Genomic DNA, 27,219 nt, shown 5'->3' with positions numbered 1-27,219 from the left:
AAAATAAATGAATATGCAATTTGAACTTGTAGCATGCAAATAAATGTCTGCTAGGCCAAGGAGGATGGGTTCCACAAAGTGATCATTTGGAGAAGAAGCTGGGTGCAGTGGCTTACACCTTACAATCCCAGTACTCTAAGAGGCAAAGATGGAAGGATCCCTTGAGCCCAGGAGTTTGAGCCCAGCCTGGGCAACATAGTGAGACCTCATCTCTACAAAACATACAAAAAATTAGCCTGGTGTAGTGGCATGTGCCTGTGGTCTCAGCTCCTCGGGAGGCTGAGGCGGGAGGATGGCTTGAGCCTAGGAGGTTGACACTTCAGTGAGCCGTGATCACGCCACTGCTTTCCAGCCTGGGTGACAGGACGAGACTTGGCCATAAATAAATAAATACATTGGAGAAGAAAGCAAGGTGGAAGCTTTCTCTGGAAGGGCAGTCAGGGGAGGTAACTTTTGACCAGAGCCTAGAACAAAGTAAATGACTGTTCTAAGCAAAGAAAATTCTGTGGGGGAAGAACGGTCCATGCCGGGAGAACCAAAGCACAGAGGTCCTGGGGAAGGAGGGGCGTTGCAGCGTCTGAACAGCCTCAAAGAGCCCAAAGGTGCTTTGTGGAGTGAAGCGAGCCACATGAACAGTGGGAGGAATGAGGTCAGAGGGGTGGGGGCTGCCTTAAGGACGCTCCCTGTTGTTCTGAGACAGAAAGCTTTGGAGGGTCCCAGCAAGGCAGTGGTATGGGCAGATTCACATCTTGCAAGACTCACTCCGGCTGCAGTCAGGGCCATTCAGGAGATTGGGGAAAACCACTTGGGAGCTACTGCAAGTTATAAGAAAATTCCGAAACCCAACTTCTAGGGTTAAGTCAGGACAGAGATTATCTAACGGGAAAGGAAGAGAGTGGGGTTCTAGAGCTGCAGAATCGCCTGGCTACATCAACTAGTTTTACATTTTAAAAATTAGAATTTTTTTTATAGCTTATGATGAAAATGTCTAACTACAACAGAAGATTATAACTAAAATGAAGGGTCCCCCTTCCAGGCTCACTCCCCACAGGACACCTGTATTAACAGTTTCTTAGGAATTCTTGCAGAAACTTTCCATGTATTTATAAGCACTGTTCTTCTCCTGTAGGAATAGGATTACACTATATACTTCACTGTTTGCGTGTGGTGTTTTCACTTAATAATACAGAATTGGCCTATTTCTCGCTCTCTCTCTTTTTGTATTTTTAGTAGAGATGGGGTTTCACTGTGTTAACCAGGATGGTCTCGATCTCCTGACCTCATGATCCGCTCACCTTGGCCTCCCAAAGTGCTGGGATTATAGGCATGAGCCACCGCACCCGGCCAGAATTGGCCTGTTTCTCTATTAGCACACAAGAATCCACATCCCTGATGTTAAAGGTTGTCAGTCTGGCACAGAGGGGTGTACCACTATGTATTTAACTTGTCCCCATTAGTGGGCATGGAGGTAATGTCCAAGTTCTTTGCTGTCTTAGACAATGAGACAATCACTATATTTTTGTGCACTTGTATAGAAATGTTTGTGGGCTAAATTCCTACAAATGGAATTGGGGGTTTTGTGCATTTAACACTTTATGGGCATTTTCCAATTTACCTTCCCACCCACCAGGTATGAGAATGCCTGCTTCTCACACCTCCACCACACTGGCCAGTATCCTATGTTTTAATCTTTGAAAACCCACTCTGACTTTCATTCTCTTGGAAACCTGGACAAAAATGGAGCATGTGTACATTTTAGGGTGTTTTAGAAATTTGAAACTGTTTTCTTGTTGATCTCATTAGATTTTCAAAAAATCTCAGAAAGCAGAAACCATCATTTCCCTTTTAGAGAAGAGGAAAGAGGAGACGATACGTGATTTCCTCAGTGTGAAAAGTTTAGACAAGCTTGCTACTCAAGGCGAGGCCCATCCAACAGCCTGCAGACTCTGAGCCTGCATTTCAACACGCACCCCAGGGAGCGGGGATTTGGCAGAGGTGGGGGATGCTGCCTGGAGTAGGGGGCAGGGGAAAGCTCCCTTCTGCTGTGCTTCTGAAGGGAGCAGTGGCTGACTACTTCCCATGGGGAGGGGAGGTGACAGATGGTGGGAAGGATGATCAGGGAGGCAGGGTGGAGGCTTGTGGGGGCAGCTGCAGGGCAGTGTGGTCAGATGGCAAACATGGCAGGACCCAGGGCCTAGGACCCAGGGAGGCTGTTGCCTGAGCAAATGTGCAGGTGAGCTGATCTGGGAAGCTGTGTCTTTTTTTTTTTTGAGATGGAGTCTGGCTCTGTTGCCCAGGCTGGAGTGCAATGGTACGATCTCAGCTCACTGCAACCTCTGCCTCCCAGGTTCAAGTGATTCTCCTGCCTCAGCCTCCTGAGTAGCTGATTACAGGCACCCGCCACCACGCCTGGCTAATTTTTGTATTTTTAGTAAAGACGGGGTTTCACCATGTTGGCCAGGCTGGTCTTGAACTCCTGACCTTGTGATCTGCCTGCCTCGGCTTCCCAAAGTGCTGGGATTACAGGCGTGAGCCACAGCGCCCGGCCTGGGAAGCTGTGTCTTGATGGAGTTGCCTGCCTTTCCTCTATGACTTTGATCAACAATGCCACTCCCTCTCCTTGAATGTCTACTGCCCTCCCACCACCAGACACTATGTAGGACGTTCTCCCTAGTGAGAATGGAGGAATCAATGGTCTTGTTCCTGGGTGCTGACCAGAGGCTTGGTGCTGAGTCCTCTCTGCTGGGGGAGCTCCTCTAAGTGGAGATGCTCCAAGTCCTGCCAGTTCCTATCTGTCAACACCACCCAGCTCCCACCCTCTCACCCAGATGTTTGGAGGTACCGCTGGGCCATTGTTCTGCCCTAGCTGAGCCAAAACTACCCTGGATTTTTAGCTGTATTCTTTTAGAAGAGGGCTCCAACCCCAGCCCATCCGGAATCCATGCCAGAATTGTATGTGCCTCCAGGCCGTAATCTCACTTCTAAACGCTAAACCCACACCGTCCAGCAAATAGCCACCAGGTAAGTGGCCAGTTGAGATGGGCTGTGTGTGCAAAGCCCATACAGGGCTCTGAAGACTCAGTAAAAGAGAAAATAATATAAAACAGCTTATTAACAATCTTTCACATTGGCTACATTTTGTAATGATAATATTTTGGATGTATTGGTCTAAATACATTATATTAAAATGAGTTGTACCTATTTCTTTTTACCTTTTTAAATTTTATTTATTTATTTTTTTTAAGACGGAGTCTTGCTCTGTCGCCCAGTCTGGAGTTCAGTGGCGCAATCTCGGCTCAGTGCAAATTCCGCCTCAGGGGTTCAAACAATTCTCTGCCTCAGCCTCCCGAATAGCTGGGATAATAGGCGCCCGCCACCACGCCCAGCTAATTTATTTTGTGTTTTTAGTAGAGATGGGATTTCACCATCTTGGCCAGGCTGATCTTGAACTCCTGACCTCATGATCCACCCGCCTCAGCCTCCCAAAGTGCTGGGTTTACAGTCGTGAGCCATCTTTTTACCTTTTATATTGTGGCTACTGGAAGGTATGACACTGGGGACAGCCGTGCGTGCATCCTGTTTCTATAGAACAGCGCTGGTCTAGACACCTTGCTCCTGCTTCTTCCCCTTCATAGCTGCTTCAGATCTTGCTTGGAGGAGGTAGGGTGTGAAGGAAGGGAGAAGGAAGAAAGGAAGAAAGAGCTTTTCATCTCGTGAGGCCACGTGGAAAGAACATGAACAGGTATCAGTCTCGGTATTGCTGCGCGGTTGCTGACCTTGAGCAAGTCACCCTAACTTCTCTTAGCTACAATTTCCTCATAAAATGGAGGTCGTAGCTACCTTGCAGGATGCTTTTGAGGGTTAGACATCCCTAGGAGGCTCCTCCCACAGTGGTTGAACTATATGACCTGCTCAATAAATAACAGGATTTTTAGTGGGACATGGCGACATGCGCCTGCAGTTCTAGCTACTTGGGAGGTTGAGGTGGGAGAATCGCTTGAGCCCAGGAGGTGGATGTCAAAGTCGTAATGGGTGAGATCCTGCCTCTAAAAAATAAAGAAATAAATAGCAGTATTTTTGCAACAGTAGCACCTGAGCCAGTACATGATGGGTGCTCAGTAAGTGACCTTGAACTTGTGGGTGCTGGGTGGCGGCTGCCCACAGTATAAACAATCTGTTTTCGAGCACCTATGCCCCACCTGCCACGTGCCCACTGAGGGGACGGGAGGGACCCCTGTGGAAAGTCACCTTCTCTCTCCCGGCTCTCTCCCGCCAGGTTGCAGCCTCTTCACCTGTATTCAGTGTGCTTTTTGGTTGGACTGTTCTCTCTTATTCCCTGGGGACCTGTCTGGGAAGTGCCCAAATTCCACTGGGATAGCTGCCGGCAAGCGTGGTGGACAAATCTGCTGTTGCTAAATAACTTTGTGTCGGTCCGGAGTGCGGTGAGTCTCGGGTTGCTGGCTTTGAAAAGGCAGAAGGGAGCAAACCTGCCCCTCATGTCTTCATGCGGTGTGGGGAGCTTTCCAAGGGCCAACCTGAGTCTGGTCCCTTTTCTTCTGGTGTTTACTCTGGAGTAAAGGTGGGCTGTGATCTGGTCATGGGGTGGGTGTAACCACACCAGGCTATGCAGGGGGCAGCTGCTGTGAACAGCAGAGGGAGGGGAGCATAGCAGTGGCCAGCAAGGGGCCGGTCATCTGGCACGTGTCCCAGAGGCAGCTGACCCTGCCCCATCACTGTTCCTGTGCCAGCCTGTGTCGCCCCACCGGGAAAGGACAAATTCCTCACCTCTGTCTGGAGAGCCTATACTGCGATGGGACACTGCACCGCACCCTTACTGGGTTGAATTCCACTGAAGTTCAAAGTAGACCTGACCGAGTTGGTTTGGAGCAACAGCATCCATGTATGTCTTGGCTTCTCCAAAGTCCCAGTTTCCTCATAGTGAACTTGAAGCAAGTGAAAGTGAAATAGCTATAATTCAGTCATATCACCAATTCCACATATGCCTTCAAATCAAGGCTGCAAAGGGAATTGCTAAAGCATGGCAGGGCCCTCATCATTGTACATCACAACTCACCAACTAAGTATCTGGCTGCCTTCCATTTGCAAACGCCTAGCTGTTTGGACAGGCTTGCATCACCGTCTACCTGCCTGCAGGTGGCACCCCCCTCTCAGAGGGCCTGTCTGTGATGGGGTTCCCCGGGGATATTCTGAGCTGTTTTCCCCGCTGCAAACTGACTTGGGCTATTTGTGGGAAGCAGTGGGAATACCAGCCAGTGGCCTTTTGGAGGTACAGCGCACTTTAGATCCTTAAAAGCAGAGGTGCCAGGGTCCTCGGGAGATAACTGCCCTCTGGGACTTCCCCACATTAAAGAAAAAAAATACTGGTAACCATCTGACACAAGCATGGATGGTCTGTGGAACTCATTTTGGCCAGGCAATCCCATGTCAATCATCCATGGGAACTCTAGGGTTCCCCACAAAACATCATCTGGAGCCAAGCCCTGGTTCTAAATGAAAATGTTCTTTCCACCTAGAGCTGGGGCATAGGGAGAGGCAAAGAAAAGAGAAAAACGTTGACCCCTCTGACTTCCAGCTGCATTATCATGATGATAACCTAACATTCCTGTAACATGACAGAGTTCAGTTCCCACAGCTGTCCCAGGAGATGGGCTATGGTCGTTTTTCTTTTTTAAGCAAAAGAGAAATTTTGTCTGAATCTCCGTTTTGTAAAATGGCAACAATAATACCTGCCGTCCAGGCTTGGTACAAGGCTCAAGATGAGGCATGTGAAATATTAATATTGCTAACTCAAGTTTCCTTTGTCTTCCCAAGGAAATTTGCCCTACCCATCTACTGAATTCTTGTTCCTAGTCGAGGCGGGTGGAAAGTGTGGAGCAGAACTGGTAAATGAAGGAAAAGTGACCCTTTCTGCTCTCTGCAGTGCAATGGCTGGACCTGGTACCTTGCCAATGACTTCCAGTTCCATCTCACCACCCCAGTAATTATCTTCATCCACACTAAGTGAGTCTGATTGGGACAAGCTTTTCTCCTTATGTGGCCTCTTTCACAAAACCCTCAGAAAGTGCCCCAGTTCCGTGCAGAGCCGCTTTTTAAAATGTAGGAAACTAACTTTACAGAAAAGTAAATGCCAAATCCTCTACCGTTTGCCTTCTTCCGCATTCTCTTCCAACATTTATCCTACACAAGTCAGTGTGTGTTTTGCAGTCACGATCAGTGTGTGCATGTCATATCTAGCGCTCAGCATTTTCCGTTTAACTGTTCTTATAAACATTGCCACATACTGACATAACCTGCATTCTTGTCAGTTTTAGGGTTTATCTACCATTTTTCATGGTTGGGCATCTAGATCGTGTCCAGTTTTTCATGATAAATGGCGCTGCAATGCATGCCTTTGAACATACTACTTTTTCTCTTAGTTATTTCCATGGGGGCAGATTTCCAGGTGGAATTGGTAGGTCAAAGGTAGGAACAATTTTGTGGCACTGGTTACATCTTGTGAGAGTGCTCTCTGGAAAGAGTGAAGTAATTTACAACGCCCTCAGCAAGGCATCAGTGCACCGGCTTTCCCACACTGGATATTTATCACCTTAATTTTTTTAGTTTTAGAAACACCTTAAGGCCTCAATAATTCATGGAGAGACTTATAGTTGTGGATTATTCATGCCACATTAAAAAAATTTATTGTTCCTTTTTGTTAAAATATATGTTCAATTTAGGAAACATTGGAAAACATTAGGAGTTAAGAAAGGCAGAAAAATCACCCCAGTTCCACATTGTCAGTCAAGGCAAGGTGAATTTATTGCTAATATTTTGGGGCTTATCCTTCTGGTATTTTTTCTGCTCAGTTTTTTTTTTTTTTTTTTTTAAGAGATGAGGGTCTTGCTCTGTCACCCAGGCTGCTATAGTGCTGTGGTGCCATCATAGCTCACTGCAGCCTCCAATTCCTGGGCTCAAATGATCCTCCAGCCTCAGCCTTCCCAGTAATTGGGACTACAGGCATGAACCACTGTACCTTGCTAATTTTTTAACTTCTTTTAAGAGTAAGGTTTCACTATGTTTCCCAGGCTCTGCTCAGCTTTTGATACATGAAAGCGTTCTGTATATACACCTTAGTATCTTTCTTTCAATAGTTTTATGACACACGCATTTCCTATATTATTTTATTTTTAAAGTAACATAATTTTAACATCTGCCTACCATTCCATTCCATGAGTTAACGATGTGATTTATGTACGCCTTCTATTATTAAATACTGGGATTGTTTCCAGTGTTGTGCTTTCATAAATCGTGGTTTGGCAAAATTTTCATGGCAACCATTTGTCTCCAAGTTTGATATTTCTTTTCAACATACATCTTTGAGGGGAATTACTAGGTCCAAGGCCATGAATGGCTTTTGGGTTCTTGAATCATAATGATACATCACTTTCCATAGAGGGTACATCAAATACTCAGTTCTCTAGTTATCTGATTTAACTGTTGCCAGCATGGAATATTAATAATAAAACAAGATACATGTCTCCTTTTTTGGATAGATAGAAAAATGTCATGTTTCACATGTTACTTGTAAGTCTTTGATTACTGAAAGCGGAGCTGCATTCCTAGTAGGTATGGACCCACTCTGCCGTACTTCAGGGTTTCCTGACCTTGCCCTTTCAGGGCAGATATTTAAATCTTGGGCTGATCTGTGACATCCATTTGGCCACCTGCAAACATTCAATCATCTTAGGCAAAGAAAAAACATTCTAATTTTTTTTTTTTTGAGATGGAGTCTCGCTCTGTCACCATGCTGGAGTGCAGTGACACCATCTTGGCTCACTGCAACCTCTGCCTCCCAGGTTCAAGCGATTCTCCTGCCTCAGCCTCCCAAGTAGCTGGGACTACAGGCGCGCGCCACCACGCCCAGCTAATTCTTTGTATTTTTTAGTAGTGATGGGTTTCACCGTGTTGGCCAGGATGGTCTTAATCTCTTGACCTTGTGATCCACTTGCCTTGGCCTCCCAAAGTGCTGGGATTACAGCCGTGAGCCACCGTGCCCAGCCATGCATCCTAATTTAATTTAATCCAATAATTGAACAATTTTTGCAAAAAAAGAAAATCTGCTTTTTTTACATCCACATCAGAAGCACAAGAAACTGTCTAAATTCAAATGTAAAGGGCTTTTGGACTGAGCATTAAAAAAAAGAATTGTTTCACAACTTCCCTTTCACTAAGCACAGAGGTGGTTTACTGCGATAGTGAAGTTTGAATCAGAAGACATGGCTTCAAAACATAACTGGTAAATTACCAGCTAGCTGAGTCCGGGTGAGTTGCTGGACTCTCATCGTCATTCTTCTTGTCTATGAAATGGGGAAGATAACACTTCACATGGGGTCAAATGAGAGCCTACCTGTGGGTACTAGCACAGTGCTTGCTTCTCAGTAATCAGCAGCCCACATGCCAGCTCGGCCTCCTGTCCTTTGGGATTCCAGTGGAATTGCCTCGGTCCCCAGCTACCCACCCCCAAGCTGTGGGGACCCCTTGTCCCTGCAGCCTCTGCAGGGATAGCTAGATAACCTGCTGTGAGCTTCTGATCAGCTGGACCAGTTCAGGGGCAGGCCAGCTCACCATGTTTCTTACGCTGTCCCTGTTTCACAAAAGGTCCCTCCTGTGTGCAACCAGACCTCCTCCCTTGATGTCCTGTCTGCCCTCCCTTTCTAGAAGGTTTTGGTGTGGAGCGAGTTTTAATGAAGGCCGCCTGGATTGCAGGGCTTTGCATTCTGTTTCTGCCCAGCCCATCTCTTCTCACACATCTCCGCCTTTTCCACCTCTGAATTCTGCCTCCTCCGAGGGTGGTGGGGGGTGATGTGGAGACCATGAATAAATGCTGGGTACCTGGGTGGTGGGTGGGGTGCCTGTACATGTAACACTGCAGAGGGAGGGGTGATCCCCACTTCCTCCATCCTCTCAAACAATAAAACATCCCCCCAATGTTCTAGTTAGTGGGGGAAGAAGTGTGACTTTTTATAGCAAAATAGAACTGAGAAAAGCCTGAGATGGATGATGGAGATCATGAAATCTGATAGTCATGGTTCTATTTATTTGAGGAATCAAGATAAAGAAAAAGAAGGGAAAGAAAGGAAAGAAAGAAGAAGGAAAGAAAAGAAAGAAAGAGAAAGAAAGAAGAGGGAGGGAGGGAAGGAAGGGAGGAAGGAAAAAAGGAATGAAAGAAGGTAGGTCTGAATGTCCTCTCCTAGAAAGATCTACCGCTCTGTATCCACTTTATTTATACCCATATCTCCCCTGAATGAACCAATGGAGGATGGTGGGAATTAGGAATTGGTGTGTTCTTCCCCTCACCCCAAGCCAGACTCAGGCAAAGAGGGTTGGGAATGGAAACAGTGCCTTAGGAGTGCTGAGCAAGCTTCCCCCATGCTCCATGGAGCCCCTAGAGGGGGTCAGCTAATTACCCTGTGCACCCTGGGTCCTGTTCCTTCCTGGCCAAGTGAGCCCCAGTGGGTCTCAGCACCTCAGCTCTTGCCCAGGGAGCCCCTCCCCTGGCAGGTGGATGTCCCCTTCCCACAGGGAAAACCCTAAGAGGCCCCGCGGGGTGGAGGAGCAGCTGGGATCATCAGAGCTGGGGCTGGCCAGTTCTTCTGGGGAACAGACCTCGGCTCTGCACAGGTGTAGTTGCTGGAAAGGCTCTGGAGACCATGGCAAGTGCCTGCAGGTACAGATGGGACAGGTGTGAGACCTCAGCAGGTCCCGCAGGCCTGGCAGAGCAGAAATGGTAAGTTGTGCAGGCTTCCTCGGAGGTGGCATTTCGAGCCTATGCTCTGGCTGCTCATCCAGGTTTGTTTTGTTTTGTTTTGAGACAGGGCCTTTCTCTATTGCCCAGGATGGAGAGTACTGATACAATTACAGTTCACTACAGCCTTGACCTTCCAGGCTCAAATGATCCTCCTGCCTTAGCCTCCTGGTAGCTGGCACGCCCAGCTAATTAAAACAATTTTTTTTTGTAGAGACAGGCTCTCCCTGTATTGCCCAGGCTGGTCTCAAACTCTTGGGCTCAAGTGATCCTCCCACCTTGGCCTCTCAAAGTGCTGGGATTACAGGTGTGAGCCACTGTGCCTGGCCCTGGACCAGTATTGAGGAAAAGACAAGAGAAATCCAGTGGGAAGTCCTGGCCAGGACGCGTGGGGCCGACAGAGGTCTCAGAGCAGCCTGGGGTCTTTCAGCCTGTTCCTTTCTCCTCTTGGGCGATGGCCCCTGAATGGGCCTTTCTGAGAGACAAACACTTTTGGGAAAACAGGGATGGTGGTTGATGCTTGAAGCTCTGGCCCTTTCTGCATCCCATTGCCCTGGAAGAAGTTCCCCTAGGAGCCAGAAAATATAACTGATAAACTGAGTTGGCCAAGGGACTGCCCTAGTGGCAGACCATGTGTGTTGTGGCAGATGTTCTGATGAGCCAATCAGGGGCTTAGGGGGACACAAGACGTCTTGGTACCTCAAGGCTGCTAGGGCTGCCATAATGAAGTACCACAGGCTGGGTGGCTTAGACAGCAGACATTGATTTCTTTAGTGTTCCTGAAGACTAGACGCCACGGTCAAGTTGTTGGCAGGCTGGTTTCTTCTGGGGCTTCTCTCCCTGGGGTGCAGGTGGCCACCGTCTTCCTCAGTCTTCATCCGTTCTTCCTTCTGTGTCCAAGTTTCCTCTTCTTAAAGGACACAGTGATTTTGGATGAAGGCCCACCCCAATGACCCCATTTAACGTTAATTATCGCTTCCAAGACCCTATCTTCCAATAAAGTCACATTCTGAATTATTGGGGTTTAGGACTTCAACATACGACTGTGTTGGGAACATAATTCAGCCCATAACATTTGATGTTGGGAAGATTTATGAGTTTAGTTGAAATGGTGCTAGCTGGGGGAGACTTGTGGAGTCTGTGGTGGAGATACTGATCTTGGAAGGAGGTGGCAGGGACTGGGCTCAAGTCCCCCAGGGAGTTAAACACATATGTACTTGAGGGGCTGTGGGTTTTTATTGGATGGCCTGACTACCACCTACCTAGGACACTGAGTTCTTATGCTTCCTGACTCTAGACTTGCCTGGGAACCCACGCGAGTGTCCTTGAGACTGAGGAGCCCTGGCCCCAATGTCAGCGTCTTTCCCAGAGGCTGTCGTGGAAGGTGGATTTCAGTTCCTCAGCTGAAAGCCCATGCTGTCCAAGCTTGTGACTGCAACAAGATTTAGCTTATAAGTGGAGGGAAGTATTAAAGTAGGGCTTGACTTCCTTCAGAGAATATAATTCCATGGAATGCCAGTGGAATCAGGTCTTTCTGGAGCTCAGTAATTCAAGGAGAGAAGAGCTAAGGGGTCTGGCAGAAGTCACAGTAAATATACACACAGCGTCATCACCATAACCCCCTGCCTACTCTCATAGCAGACATTACTAATCAATCATAGCACCATGGAGCTAGGGTTCATCTTCTTTCCAAACATTACACTCACATTGGTACTCTGGCTGAAAATCATGTGCTCCCTGTATCACTATGGTGATAACTGAATAGTATCTATCACATCCCTTCCTCACGAAGAGCCGTGGCAACTTCCAATAGCAGAATTGGATTGTCAAGGCATCTTCCAGGTCAGGCTGTGTCTGGATGGTTTTGCACTTGTGTTTTATATTTCTTCCACACCACTGTAGATCCTCTTAATCCCAACCTTCACACTTCTGAGCAGGTACAACCAGACAGCACCTCACTCTGGGTGTCAGGGAACATCTTAGTCTTATACATGCACAATCTCAAAGTGTGGAGGAGTTAATTGGTGCGGGACCACGCTTAACCCACGTGAGATAGAAGACAGTGGGAAAATGCTTCTCTATTTCATCTCACAGGACAATTTTGAGGTATATTTCATAAGGCCCTGTGGAACATTCTGGAAGAATTGAGCATTGGCCACCTTGATAGCACATTCTGGTATTGGTTTTCCCTGCTTCTCTGTTCTGCTCCCCTATCCCTCATTCCTACTCCCACATGAACTACCTGCACGCAGACATTTGTCTCAGGCTCTGGTCCCCAATTGAAGGCATGCCTGGTTCCCCTTTTGTATGAGTCCATTTTCACACTGCTATAAAGAACAACCTGAGGCTGGGTAATTTACAAAGAAAAGAGGTTTAATTGATTCATGGTTCTGCAGGCTGTACAGGCTTCTGCTTCTGGAGATGTCTCAGGAAACTTACAATCAGGGCAGAAGGGGAAGCAGGCACGTCCTGCATGGCAGGAGCAGGAGGAAGAGAGCAAAGTGGGAGGTGCTACACACTTTTAAACAACCAGATCTCATGATAATTCACTCACTATCACAATAACAGCAAGGGGGAAATCCACCCCCATGCTCCAGTCACCTCCTATCAGGCCCCACTCCCAACACTGGGGATTACAATTCCACATGAGATTTGGGCAGGGGACAAAGATCCGAACCATACCATCCCCTGCTTGATCCCCTCTCCCCTGTGCTTGGAGTGGGTCCACCCTGTGTCCCACCATGCCTCTGACAGTCCTCTCTCCCAAATCAACCACCACTTGTGTCTGTTATCATGTTTCATAGGTGACAAGGGACATTCCCAGGCATGGACTCCTTTTGAGCTGCTTAGGTAAGCCTCAGGGCGGGCAGGTGAGGATGCGACTACTCTTCCTGTCTAGACCAGGAAACTCAAGTTCAAGGCCCTGCCCTGCGTGGCACGGCTAATAGATGGTCAAGACCGAGGCTGCCTCAGGTTCTCCAGGCCCAGCCCAGCTCTCCCTGCCCCTCACCAGCCTCTCAAAAGCAGGGCCAGCAGGAAGTTCCTCTGAAGGTCAAAATTTCCAGCCTTTCATGTCCATAGGAAGCGCACGTGTTGGGCAAGAAACTGAAGGGTACTCCTCTCCGTGTCCTCTCTTCTTTGCAGGAGTACACAAGTCCTCATCCTCCTTGGGGCCGCGCTGTTCTTGGCATCTTTCACAGCCACTGCTCTGATCACACTGGCGTATAAACTTCCCGTGGTGGCTCCATCCGAATCCAGGTAACGCGGTTCCCCAGCCTGCCCCTCTCTGGCCAGGACCTCTCGGGGAGGACTGCTGAATGCCAGGCTGTTCACCCTGTGCCCTTTGGCTTGTGGAAAAGGTGGATGCAAAACGTTCGCTCTGAGTGGGAAAGCTGATTGCCTTCTTGCTTCCAAACTTCTGAACCTTTTAACCTGCACTGGAGGGTCCTCTCTGAACTCAAGTTGTCCATTGAAACTTCTCGGAGGAAAGGAGCGCCCCCTTGTGGCTCTAATGTGTTTCTCCTCCCGCAGCAAACTGCTGCTTGGTGGCTCCGTCGTTGGATGGGGAGACTGAGCCTTAAGGGAGCTGGGGTTACCTCTTCAAGGTCACACAACTAGTGGGTGGCACAGGTGTGATTTGAACCTAGGAGCCAATCCACAGTGCTATTTCGCCTCCCCCATGAGACGTGTATGACAATTACACAGGAAAAACTGGTATGATTACCTGCTAATCTTTTCTTAATGCTGCAGTCAGAGTGACACAAATGAAAATCAGATCATGTAAGTCATCTGCTCAAATTCCTCCAGTGGCCTCATCGGTCACCCTCCTACCTGCTGACGCTGGACCAGCCGCACCAACTCATCTCAACACACCACGCATGCTCCCCAAACCCTCTTCCCCACGCTCCCTGACCCGGGGCCTTAGCACTTGCTATCTAGCCTGAATTACTCTTCCGTTAAATTCTGAGGTCTCAGCAGGGCTTTCTCCTTCACATCGTTCAGGTGTCTGTGCAAATGTCACCTTCTCAGAGCAGCCTTTGCCGACCTTCCAAAATAAAATAGTTCCTGGCATGTAAGTGCTGCATGTGAATCTGTGAGTGGGTGGCACGTGAGAATAAATGAAGGAATCAGTGACAACATCCCAAGTTTCCTGACCAGGAACTTGCCCTTCCCATATCATGGCATGGTCAGATGATTGAGGAGGAGGCTCACTCATGTCTAGCCCAGCAGTTCTCAACCCTGGCCACATATTCGAATCACCTGGGAGCTTCTAACTCCTCTGATGCTTCCAGCCCCACCTCCAAACCACTGAATCAGAATCTCCGGGCATGGGACCCAGGCAGCTGACTTTTGTAAGAGCTCCCAGAGTTCTAATGTGCAGCCACAGTGTAAAAACCATGCATCTCGTCCTCAAAAACCTTTCCTTCCTCCAGTAGTAGCTGCATGGGCAGCTAGGGGACTCAGAGCCGAGAGTGCATCTAGCTTCACTAGGGAGTGGTGATAAATTTAAAGCAGGGGTTCTCAATCTAGGCTGCAGTTGGGAAGCTCGGGAGAGTTTAAAAATTTCTAGTCCCTGGGTCCCATGTGCAGAGGTGATGATTCCATGGGCTTGGGTATAACCTGGATATCTCCTGTGAAGGGCACTGTTTAGGCAATGCTTCTCAACTCTGAAGGGCATCAGGGTCATGTGGGGGGCTTCTTAACACACAGATGGTTGGGCCCACCGCCGGTAGGTCTGGGTGGAGCCCGTGAATCTGGGTTCCTAATAAGTTCTCAGGTGATGTAGGTGTTTTTGCTTTTTGTTTTTTATTCTATTGCAACAGAGTCTCGCTCTGTCACCCAGGCTGGAGTGCAGTGGCATGATCATGGCACTTTGCAGCCTCCACCTCCTGAGCTCAAGTGATACTCCTGCCTCAGCCTCCTGAGCAGCTGGGACTGTAGGCACGTGCCACCAGGCTTGGCTAATTTTTTTCCTCAGCTTCCTAAAGTGCTGGGATGACATGTGTGGGCCACCATGCCTGGTCTGATGCAGCTGATGTCAAGGGACCATACTTTGAAAACCACAGCTTCAAAGAATACTTTTTGGTGTCCTTTCAATGCCCTGGCCTGGACCTCTCATATAACTTCTCTCTTAGGACGGTCTCTGTCCTTGGGACCCTTGGGTTTACATCTGGGTGCTACATTTTTAGAGCATTCTGACACATTGGCCACCAGAAATGGCTATTTAAAACGAACATACTCATCGTGTGTCCTTGGGATCTGGGGTGGAGGGGCCTGAGGGCATTTGGAACTGAAACAAGCCAGCTTTGGCTGAGGCGGGACCATGATGTCACTGTTTGCACACCATCACCGAGGAAATGAACAAGCGTGTCCTAAACGTACCTTTGGGCTTGCTGATTATCCCAATGGACGTCTCAGGGATTCGAATTCCCTTTGCCATGTCCAGATCAGATGTAACCTTGTGCCTCATTTCCTTGTATTTTTCAGTGAAGAGGCAACTGTACTCTATTTCTCGGAGTACTACACGAAGCCCTACTGCCGATTCGGGCCATTCCTTGTGGGCATCTTTCTGAGCATTTACATGCACCAAAACCACCAGGAAAACATTCTCAGAACCAAGGTATGATTTCCTGTGCCTCACCCTATGGGCACGGGTCTGGCTGGGACTGGTGTGGCCCACCTGGCCAGGCTCTTCCAAAGCTGCGAATGAAGGGGTCAGCCTGCCGGGTACTGTCTTGTGCTGTAGGGTGTTACTGATGTCTCTCCATGCTAAAGAATAAGAAGGAATTGGCCAGGTGTGGTGGCTCACACCTGTAATCCCAGCACTTTGGGAGGCCGAGGCAGGAGGATCCCTTGAGTCCAGGAGTTCAGGACCAGCTTAGGCAACATAGTGAGAATCCCCGGTCTTTATTTATTTATTTATTTTTTAAAAGGTAAGAAGGCCTTTATCTTCCTGCCAGAGCTTGGTTCTCTGCTTTCTTCACTGAGCTCCCATTATGATGGTCCAGATTTGGAACCCAGAGCGGTCCCACCAGCAGGAGTCTTGGAACTGACCCAAAGAAACCACCAATGTGGGAAAATGTACCCAGTGAGATTACAATGGCAAGACTCTTCTGGAAGAGGATACTGAGCTGGGTTGGATTTTTAACAGCACACGCTCAATGGTTTCTACACACAAGACTCTTCGTTGTGTCTGGGAATCAGGACATGAGATGTCTGGAAGCTGTTACTTTGCTTTCCATATGTACTCCGAGCCCTCATTTTCTTCTCTGACTCCTTGGTGGGCAGTCATTCTGGTTCCCCATCCGATCTCGAGACTCAAGTGGGAAACTCGGGTTCATCTTGGATGTCTCCTCCTCATTGATCATCGCTCTCAGCCAATCATCCCCCACGCCAATCATCCCCCATGCCAATCATCCCCCATGCCAGTCATCCCCCATGCCAATCATCCCCCATGCCAATCATCCCCCATGCTAAATCATCCCCCACGCCAATCATTCCCCATGCCAATCATCCCCCACGCCAATCATCCCCCACGCCAATCATCCCCCACGCCAATCCCCCACGCAAGTCATCCCCCACGCCAGTCATCCCCCACACCAGTCATCCCCCACACCAGTCATCCCCCATGCAAATCATCCCCCACGCCAATCATCCCCCACGCCAATCATCCACCACGCCAGTCATCCCCCATGCTAAATCATCCCCCATGCTAAATCATCCCCCACGCCAATCTTCCCCCACGCCAGTCATCCCTCACGCCAATCATCCCCCATGCCAATCATCCCCCACGCCAATCATCCCCCACGCCAATCATCCCCCACGCCAGTCATCCCCCAAGCCCTGCCGAACGTGTCCCCTGCCATCCTCTCTTGGCCTTCTGAACTGACCTTAAAGCTCTTCTCATCTCTTGCCTGGATGTTGTGACTTATTTCCCTGCCTCCAGTCTTACTGATCTCAAATCTACTCTTGGGGTGATCTATTTAAAACACCACTTTGGCTGTGCCCTTGAACTGTGAAAAACCTTTCACTGGCTTCCTTTGACATCCATGATAAGGCTTGACCTGTTCAACAAGGCCTTCAGAATCCCCATGACATCGCTCGGCCTGTCTCCCCAGTGTCATCTCTCTCACCGCTCTTGCACTTTGCACGTCAGTGATACCAGCCTGCTCACAGCGCCTTTGACAGCCACCACCGACACACACCAGCTCTTCCTGGCATCTGCGCAGTTGCTCATGCTTCCTTCTCTGCCTGGAATCTGCCTCTTCCCCTCCCCCCACTCACTCCTCCTTTCAGCTGACTTAACTCGTGTTTGGCCTAGAAGGCTCACCTGGAGTTTTCACCTCCAGGAAGTCTTCCCTTATCCCTCCAGGCCAGGTTGTGTCCGTCTTTTGGGTTCCTCTGTGCACTGTGCATTCCTGGGCCCTGGTTTGTACTGCATGATAAAGCATTTATTCGCCCCATAGACTGTGAGCTCCTGGAGGGCACTACTTGTCTCACCTCTGAATCACCAGCATCTGGTTCTGAAATCCTGACTCACTGAAGGTACTCAACCCATGAACGAATGAATGAAAGAGAATTTTCTTCTCAATGGAAGAAGGACCAGGAGTTAGGGCACAACTCCTGCCACAAACCCCTCTGCTAGGTCCTACCTTTGTTTGCCTTACTTAGATGTTCCAGAGAAGAGGCCCTGGTCCTTGGAAAATCTTGTGTTGCCCATGGCAGGAAGAAGAGAGAAGATTTTATTGAAAGGAATGAATATAGAGAAGCCATGTGACTTTTTCTGTAGGTTGGAGTTAGGATATTTTCCTGAGATTCAGTTGTAGATTATAAGAGTGCCATTAAAGAGATTCTTCAACATAATCCAGGCTGCATGGGGCCCAGGGAGGAAATGGGTGTCAGCAAAGGGGAAAACTTAACATGAAGAGGGAGCATTTGGGAATCTCAAGGGCCAGGGTCAGGACCAGGAAGCTTGGAGCTGGAACACAAGCCAAGTTGACCTGGAGAAACAAACATAGAACACTTGGGTAGACCTAACTCAAAGCTTCAGACGCTAGAAAATAAGGACACAGGGTCTAAGCTGGAGGACGCTGGCCATACGCCACATGCCAGGAGCGAGATAAGGCAGCTACACCATAATAAAGATAGGCAGACAAGGACAGAAAGAGAACGTGGTATCCAAGACGCAGGCCCATTTGGGCCAGGGAAATAGCAAAGAAGTGAGGGAGATCCCAGGCTAAAAGAGTGGAGCACCCCTTTCCCTTCCCGCAGCCAGGAACCTGAGACCTAAGTAGGTCTCAGAGACAAGATGGTGGACTGATCCGATGTTGGTTCAGTGCAGTGTAGACGTCATCTCAGCAGCTTGAGTACTACAGCACGGAGAAGCAAGAAAGATCCTTGGAAGACAGGTCTACGTCAAAAAAGGTCAAGTACGATAATGCAAGGTCCAAGATCTTGAACTGAGTCATACATGAGGATTTAACTCACAGGGCTATTCTTGAGCTGAAGACTTTTCATCCTCCCGTTCCTTCCACTTGACTAGCCTGCTGCCCAGGGCGGGGCTGTGTGCTGGAGGCCCTCACACTTACGGTGAAGGCAGAAGCCATCAAAGAGCCTTCATTTGGTTAAGGGACGAAATGGGAGATTAGGAGTGGGTTAGGAGATTACTTAGTGATTTTCTTTTCGCTTTCATTTTGAAATGATTATAGATTCCCCGACAGTTGCAAAACTAGTACAGAGAGGTGCTGTGTACTCCGGCTTCCCAACAGGCAACGTGGGACATAACTATGGGACCTGACCACAACCAGAAAATGGAAATTGGCACAATAGACTTCAGATCCACCAACTCTACACACACTCATTTGCGCATGTCTGTCTATGGTTCTGGGTCATTTTGTCCCATGTGCAAATGTTTGTAACCATCTCCACGGTCAAGGTACAGAACTCTCTGTCACCACAAAGATCTCCTGGCCACCCCTTTTAAATTATAACCTTCTGTTTTAGTCAGATCTATGCAGTGACTGAGGATTACAAATAGAGACCTAAGTGACAGTGATAACACCAAAAAAGTAAGTTTGTGTAAGAGGCGGGAATTATACAATGGCTAAAAAGGGCTGGGCCCCGCCTCTCCTCTCCCCGCAGATGCAGGTCCTGCTGGGGTGGAGCTGCTCCCTCACCACCCTGCTTGCGGTGGCTGCTCTGGCGTACGTGGTGGACGACGCCTCTGCTTCTCCTTCAGCGGCTGCAGCTCTCTACCAAGCCCTCCACCGGACCCTGTGGGCAGCGGCCGTGGGTTGGGTCCTTTTTGCGTGCCAGGGAGGATACGGAGGTATGGAGCAGCTCCGGGCTTTGCTGTTGGGTTCACAGCCTGTTCCGTTAAAGGTGACACATTTAACACATAAGGAGTGTACCAGAGGGACTTTTGTTTTCTGGAGTGGTTGATGAATGACTGATATTGATTTAAAAATATCGATTTCTCTCTAACCTTGGAAAATACAAAGGATTTGTGTATACGATTTTTACATGGATTTATACACAAGTACAGGTTCTGAAAGAAAAAGATGCAGCCTCTCCAATGAAGGCAGAGCAATGTCAGGAGAAAAAAATCAGTGCTTGGGAGCCAGACTTCTAGGGACAGCGCCTTGAGCCTTGGTTTTCCCATCTGAAGGGATAGACTAAATGGTTGCCATGATCCCCTTGGATAACTGAGTTGGCTTTCAACATGCAGAGAGCCATGCAGATAAAAGGCTTCAATGGAAAAGAATCTTCTCCAGGTTAGAAAGGTCTGTTCAAGCCTCCTGATGCTTTCCTCCCTGTCTTCTCTATTTGGCGAGAGGTAGGACTTGTGTGCTTGGGATGTCAGCAGATAAGAGAACAAGGCTGGCAGGAAGCTCCCAGAAGAGGTTCTGGCCTCAAGCTACCCAAAGCCCTGACATAGGAGCAGCTGATCCAGGGAGAGGGATGCCCGCTTCATACACTAGGGAAATAACCCACCAGGAGGAGTTTAAACCAAGCCTGTGAACCCATGCCACTCAGCTTCAGCAAAGGTGGTGGGAAATAATGACTTAAAGAGAAAAACAATGGGGTGATGAACAATTCCTCTGGACAGAGCACATGCTGGATGCCAGGCCTTGTGGGAGACATCGCCCACAGGATACCCGGTAGCACTGACCACATCCCTGGGAGGAAGACCTATAATTAGCATGAGAACAACCACGTCTGGAGAGAAAGCTACATGGCGGAGGTCCCACAGCTGGTGGGAGGTTGAACTAGAAAATGAATCAGGTCCCAGCATGAAGTCCAAACCAGGGCAATTCATTCCTATGTGATAGCACTTCCCCCAGATGTTAATGAAGATTCTTCTGAAATTTTACAGGTATTTTAATATAACGAAAATCTTTAATGTTTTAATTTTAGAAATGAGCCTTAGTGATCTTTCATATTTTAATGTTAAAACTTTCCCTTATATGGAAAAGAGATATTAAAGAGGAAAGGGACTGCATTCTCTCTGACTGATGCATTTGCACTTATGGGAAACTCTGGGTTACGTGACCACAGCCCTGCCTGCAGTCTCACCCCATGACAGTGTCCCTGAGCTGTCACAGTGCCTCATAAACAACTATTCCCTGGGGCCTGGCACAGGCCATTTACAATGCCACAAACATCACGTCTTCTCTAACGTGAGGGGTGCTGCTGTTTATCAAGAATAACTAGCTAACATAAATGATATTAGAGAGGAATGACTCAGGTTAAGTTAGAAGATTAAACTAATTTGCAGCATTATTGTTACAATGGAACGAGTAAATGCCCTCCATCACGAGTCTGGGTGAGGGTGCTATCTCGGCACCCAGGTGATGAGCAAGCCACTTTACTTATTCTTGAGCAATTTATCATTCAAAGGTGTGTTGTCATTGGCCAATCCACAACTGCAGGGGCACCTGATCTCCTGGGTTTGTGTCTCCAAAACTATTTATAAGATATCAAGATTGATGACTAGGTGAATGTCTGAGGTGATAGCTTAAATAAATTTTTGGAAAATATGTGTCTACCTGGCTCACACCTGTAATCCCAGTGCTTTCAGAGGCTGAGGCAGGTGGATCGTTTGAGCCCAGGAGTTCAAGACCAGCCTTGGCAACAAGGCAAAAGCCTGTCTCTACTAAAAATACAAAAATTAGCCAGGCATGGTGGTGCACAACTATAATCTCAGCTCCTTGGGAGGCTGAGGCAGGAGAATTGCTTGAACCCAGGAGGCAGAGGTTGCAGTGAGCCGAGATTGCACCACTGCACTGCACTCCAGCCTGGGCAACAGAGTGAGACCCTTTCTCAAAAAAAAAAAAAAAAAAAAAGTGTTAGCTGATGACTTTTAGAAAAAAAAAAGAATGTCTGAATAAGAAGAAATGTTTAGTTGAGACTCTCAGGACTAGAAGGGATCTTGATGATTTCATGAATCTTTAACCATCTTTGCTTGATAGCAATGTAGACCACACTGGCCGTGTTATGCTCCAAGTTGTCCGCTGTTGAGCTGCCAGAGTCATCTGAGCACATTACTCCTTCAGTTAAAACCCTTCCATGATGCTCTGTCACCTACGGTTTTCGTCCTCAAACTTAAGTATTATGTGGGCCTATTCTAAAGAAATAAGAACTCTGGATTCTTGGTATTGACCGAAATTATTTGTATTCTTATTTTTTCAATACATTTTTTTCCCCTAGGAACATAGAACAAGTTACCCTGACTATATGCTCTTATCTTTGTTCTAATTTTGTCTAAACATGAACAAACATAAACCAAGATATGAAATTTTATGTTTATAGCACATGCATTCAGAAAGCCACAGCAGATTTATGAAGTAATCATAAAACTATAAACCAATAAAATCTGCATTAACAACATGAACATGAAATGATGAATGGTTGCTGGAATCAGTTGTGGCTCATGATGTGAACATGGTATTGTTTGCTTTAGGGCATGTTCTTTCGTGTTTGGATTATCTGCGTGAGCATGGGCTCTTTGCTGATTTCATTTCTCTACAATTATTTTGTTCTACGGTGAAATTGTGGTTCACCTTTTATAGACTTCACTTGGGGAAAAAGCGTCTTTTGTCTATAAGTCCATCTATGTTTATTCACTCAGTTACATAAAATACTTATTGAATGCTTATTCTATGCCAGGTACTGTTCTAGAATCTAAGGATATAGGAATAGAAAAGAAAAATCCCTCCCTTGTGAGAGATTACAGTGGGGTCGAGGGAAGTTTACATGCAGTGAATAAAAATAAAGCAGAGATTAGTGGGTAACTGGAATAGGGGTACATTTGCAAAGATGTGGTACAAAATAATTCTGGGCAGATGGAATGCGAAGGCAGAGTTCTCTAGACTGGAACGAGCTTTGTGGCTTGGAGGAAGAGCAAAATGACCAGTGAGATAGGAACCGAGGGTCAAGGGGAGGGTGGGGTGGGAAGGGGAAGGTAGGACCCAGGTTAGGCAGAGCTTTCAAGGTCATGGGAAAGGCTTGGATTTTATTTTAAATGCCACATCACATGAAGTCTTAGTCCATTTCAGCTGCTATAACAAAAACCCCATAAGTGAGGTGGCTTAAAAACAACAGGAATTTCTGTCTCACAGTTCTGAAGGCTGGGAGATCTAAGATCAAGGCGTCAGCAGATTTAGTGTTTGTTGAAGGCCTGCTTTCTGGCTCCTAGGTGGAACTTTCTAGATGTGTCCTCACATGGTAGAAGGGTAGCACTATCTCTCTGGGGTCGCTTTTATAAGGGCGCTAATCCCGTTTCAGAAGGCCCAGCCTTCATTATCTAATTGCCTCTCCAAAGACTCCACCTCTTAATACTATCACCTTGGAAATTTGGATCTCAACATATGAATTTTGGGGGAATGTAAACATTCAGATCACAGCCCATGATTTGTGAATTTGTAAAATTTGTTTTCAAATTGACAAATAATAACTATATGTATGGGCCGGGTGAGGTGGCTCATGCCTGTAATCCCAGCACCTTGGGAGGCTGAGGCAGGTGGATCACGAGGTCAGGAGTTCAAGATCAGCCTGGTCATCACAGTGAAACCTCTTTCTACTAAAAATTCAAAAATTTGCTGGGTGTGGTGGCACGCACCTGTAATTCCAGGAGGCTGAGGCAGTAGAATCACTTGAACCTGGGAGGCAGAGGTTGCAGTGAGCGGAGACTGCCATTGCACTGTAGCCTGGGTGACAGAGCTTTGGGTGACAGAGTAAAACTCAGTCTCAAAAAAAACCAAACCAAAACAAAACCTATATGTATTTATGGGGTACAATGTGATATTTTGATATATGTATACATAGTAGATAGAAAGATGAAATCAAGTTAATTAACATATGCACCACTTCACCAAGTTATCTCTTTTTTTGTGGTGAGAATGTTAAGAATCTATTACTTTTAGCCATTTAAAAATATCCAGTACATTGTTATTAACTGTGGTCACTATGGAGTACAATAGATCACTAAAACTTACTCCGTTAGTTTAACTGAAACTTCGTATCCTTTGATCAATATCTCCCCTTCCCCACTTCTCCCTGATGTGATTTCAAAAGATTACTCTGGATGTGGTATGGGGACTATAGGCTGGCAAGAACAGGAGCCGAGACCAACAGATCCACTGGGGAGCTACCACGGAGGCCCACGCAGGAGGTGATGGGAGATTCACGAGGGTGTTAGCCATGGACGTGAGGAACAGTGGTCTGATTTGAATACGTTTTTGGAAGCACTCTATGGAGTCCAGGATGAAAGGAGTCTGGGATGGCTCCAGAGATTTATCCCGAGCAAATCGTGATGCACTACTGAGCACTTTAAATGAGGCTTGTGCGAAGGAGAAACAGAAGTTCTATTTTATTTCTGTGGCTTAAAACAACAGAAATGTATTCTCTTGCAGTTCTGGAGGCGAGATGGTCAAAATCAAAGTGTCAGCTGGGTTGGTCCCTCCGGATTTTCTGAGGGAGAATCTGTCCCATCGCGTCTCCCAGCCTCTGGTAGCTGCTGGCAAGCCGTGGCACTCCTTGGCTCGCGGACGCTTCACTCCAGTCCCTGACTTCGTCAGCACCTGGTTCTCGTCCTTGTGTCTCTCCTCTGTGTTTCTGTCTCCTTTTCTGTCTCTTATAAGGACATTTGTCACTGGCTCCAGGGTCCACCCTAATCCAGGATCGTCTCATTTCTAGTTCCTCCTCTTAATAATACCTGCAAAGAACCTTATTCCACGTAAGGTTACATTCTGAGGTTCTGGGTGGACATAATCTTTTGAAGGATCACCACGCAACTCACTAGAGATAGCAGTAAGTCCTATTCAGAAAGAAAGTTTTCATTGTATTTAATTTTAATTCAGTTAAATAGCCACAAGTGGCTAGGGGCTATTGTCTGGGACAATACAGTTCTAGAATAAATACCAAATTACAGAATATTTGTCCTGAAAGGCACCTAAAGGGTGATCAAATGCAAGCCTCTCACTGGCAGATGAAGAGTTTGAGGCCTGGCATGTTAAATGCCTTGTCCCCAGGCCCATCGCCTCCTGTGGCTGCATCTTGATCTCTCTTGGCCCAGAACCCAGGTGAGTATGAGGACTTTCTACCTTGTTTTATACATGGAATGTTTTATGCTCAGGGGCTGAAACCATGCATCTCTCTTATGTTATCATAATTCTTGCAACAGAAAGGTGGTTTTTGGTTTGGTACCTTGTCTTAAAATTATAATGCATAAAGACTTTCTTAGGAAAAGTTCACAGACTTAGGCGCTGAATCTGATGGGAGCATTGACGGGACGACAGGATGTCTTCACCGGCCCAGAGACAGGCTGTGGCTTCACGCATCAGTGCTTGTTCCCTCCAGGTCTGGTGAACCGGGTGCTTTCTTGGGACATCTGGAACTTCCTGGCCAGCATCAGTTACGCTTGCTACTTGGTGCATCCGATTCTGATCATCCTTTATAATGGCCTTCAGGAAACGCTTATTCACTACACTGATACCAACATGGTGAGTTAGCACCAAGCTCCCAGCTCTGTTATGGTATGTTATGGTACCACAGTTTGTTCTCTTCTTGAGCAACGAGGTAACCTATTTTCTTTTATGAAAGCCTTTTTTTTTTTAGAGCCTCATTGGGCTGGGCATGGTGGCTCATGTCTGTAATCCCAGCACTTTGAGAGGCCGAGGCGGACAGATCAGGAGGTCAAGAGTTCAAGACCAGCCTGGCCAACATGGTGAAACCGTGTCTACTAAAAATACAAAAATTAGCTGGGCATGGTGGCGTGCACCTGTAATCCCAGCTACTCGGGAGGCTGAGGCAGGAGAATTGCTTGGACCTGGGAGGCGGAGGTTGCAGTGAGCTGAGACTGTGCCATTGCACTCCGGCCTGGGTAACAGAGCAAGACTCCATTTCAGAAAAAAAAAAAGCCTCATTGTTCTTTGCTTTATTTGTGGGAGGAAGAGAGAGGGCTTCGGCACAGGATAACATTTATTATTTTATTTTTAATATGTAGCACTGATTGTCCTACAGATACATTTTGTAGAGCTAGGATGGTACATTTTGGATCTGAACACAATAGGAATCCCAGAATAAAACTGTGTTCACCCTTCCCACTTTCTCTCCAGTTCTATCTTTTCTCTGGACACTGTGTGCTGACCTTCGTCACTGGGCTAGCCCTGATGCTGTTCATTGAGAAACCATGTCAGGAACTGAAGCAGCGCCTGCTGGGCCTCGAATGTTCTGGTTAAAACACGAAAGAATAGATGGGCCTTTGTTGGTAGTGACGAGCAAAGACGAGGTGGCCTTGTTTATGCAATGGGTGCTTGTATTCCTAAGAAGGGTTGTGAATCTCATTTTGTGAATGTTTAATAAATACATGTTCTTTGTATTTAATATATGAAAGAGTTCTCAGTGCTTATAAAAGTTCTGTAATTTTTTAGTAGCACAATAATAAACTTCTGTTGTACAATTATAGCAAAAAAAATTAATCTGGATTTCTTTTTAACTTCTTTTTGATTTTCTATATCAATGATCACAGGAAATGATAAAATGTCATCATTTTAATGTAACCTGGGTTGTGAAGCTCATTTGGGTTATACTCTTCATTTTTCTCTGTAAAATCACAGTATGCGCTTTTCCACAACATAATTCTTTGTGTGTTATTATGGTGTCTTTGCAGACTTGTAACTTTATCCTAGAACCTCGGTGGTATGACCCGCCAGCATGCGTAATTCATGGGTCTGTCATTACAGGGCCTTTCCAATATCACCTATTCTTCAACATAGCCCCTGTTTTGGACTGAATCGTATTCCCTCCCAAAAGATCTGTTGAAGTTCTAACTCCCCATGCATCAGAATGTGGCCTCATTCGGAGACAGGGTGTTTACAGAGGCAGTTAAGTCCAATGAGGTCACTGGAATGGAGACACTAATCCAATATGATTGATGTCCTTTATAATAAGGGGGAGTTTGGTCACGGAGACAGGCGTGCACACAGGGAAGAGGTGTGAAGACACAGGGAGAAGACGGTGATGTACAAACCGAGGAACACCAAGGATTGCCGGCAAACCCCGGAAGCCGGAGGAAGTAAGGCAGGAGCCTCCGCTAGAGCTGGCCCTGGAGGACACCTCGATTTTGGACTTCCGGCCTCCAGAACTGTGAGATAATTCATGGCTGCTGTTTCAAGTCGCCCGGTGTTTGGTACTTTGTCCCAGCAGCCCTAGATAAATGGACATCCCTACGCACCAAGACAGTGCCCACACAAAAGCTAACAGAGAAGGAAGAGACCTCAGCCAGTGGCTTCTAACCCAACCCCTTCAATTTCCAGTGATGAGACCTAGAGACGGGGAGAGACTCGCCAGGCCAAATGGAGATGCTGCGATCCAGGTTCTCAGGGGTGTGTTTTTTCTAGGTGTATAATTTTGCATTAGCTGTCTACACTTACTGAATAATTAAGCCCATTCCATCGCTTAAAATAAAGCTCTTTGTTTACTTTGTCATTAAAGTATTAATGAGCACAGGCTACTGGGTGCTTATTATCGCGGATGCATTATATCTGGGGATGCTCTTTGCTGTCCAGTGGGTCTGTAAAGATGACCAATGTGGGTGGGGAGGGGAGGGCTGAACGTTACACATTCTGATGGCCACGGACAGCTAACCTTGGCCTTGCCAGTCAGCCACAGGGGACAAGCCTCATCTCTCTGAGGTCTAGTCCCTCTGCTGCAGAAGCTAACCTGAGAGAGTGGGGCGCCAAGGCCCAGCAGGCGTGCTTTAAGAAGGCAGCCAAATTGGCTTTTCAGTGAACACCGAATTCATTGAGTTCCTCGGGAGCCCCCTGGTGGCTGTTTCGGCACCCGAACCCTCTCACTTCGTTAGGCCTCCAAGGAGCTGTTGAAGACCAGTGGCATTTTCAGGGTAACTCTGC

General features: G+C 47.3%; 1 protein-coding gene across 1 annotated transcript in view; it reads left to right on the top strand.

Annotated features, from left to right (window-relative positions):
- Positions 1–26,745, top strand: part of LOC105712940 (O-acyltransferase like protein-like) — a 79,823-nt gene extending 53,078 nt beyond the window's left edge. Inside the window, exons 9-15 of the mRNA XM_064378960.1 lie at positions 4,277–4,442; positions 5,942–6,021; positions 12,950–13,063; positions 15,293–15,425; positions 18,947–19,133; positions 24,665–24,807; positions 25,423–26,745. Of these exons, the coding sequence (XP_064235030.1) occupies positions 4,277–4,442; positions 5,942–6,021; positions 12,950–13,063; positions 15,293–15,425; positions 18,947–19,133; positions 24,665–24,807; positions 25,423–25,545 (946 nt within the window). The 3' untranslated portion in view covers positions 25,546–26,745. The remainder of the gene's footprint in view (positions 1–4,276; positions 4,443–5,941; positions 6,022–12,949; positions 13,064–15,292; positions 15,426–18,946; positions 19,134–24,664; positions 24,808–25,422) is intronic.
- Positions 26,746–27,219: the final 474 nt, after the last annotated feature.

Source organism: Aotus nancymaae, unplaced genomic scaffold (genome assembly GCF_030222135.1).
Source record: "Aotus nancymaae isolate 86718 unplaced genomic scaffold, 86718_ANA_hifiasm-v0.15.2.pri h1tg000020l, whole genome shotgun sequence".
In the NCBI taxonomy this organism is placed as follows: domain Eukaryota; kingdom Metazoa; phylum Chordata; class Mammalia; order Primates; family Aotidae; genus Aotus; species Aotus nancymaae.
The sequence above is the reverse complement of the archived record's forward strand: the minus strand, read 5'-3'. Positions and strand labels throughout refer to the sequence as shown.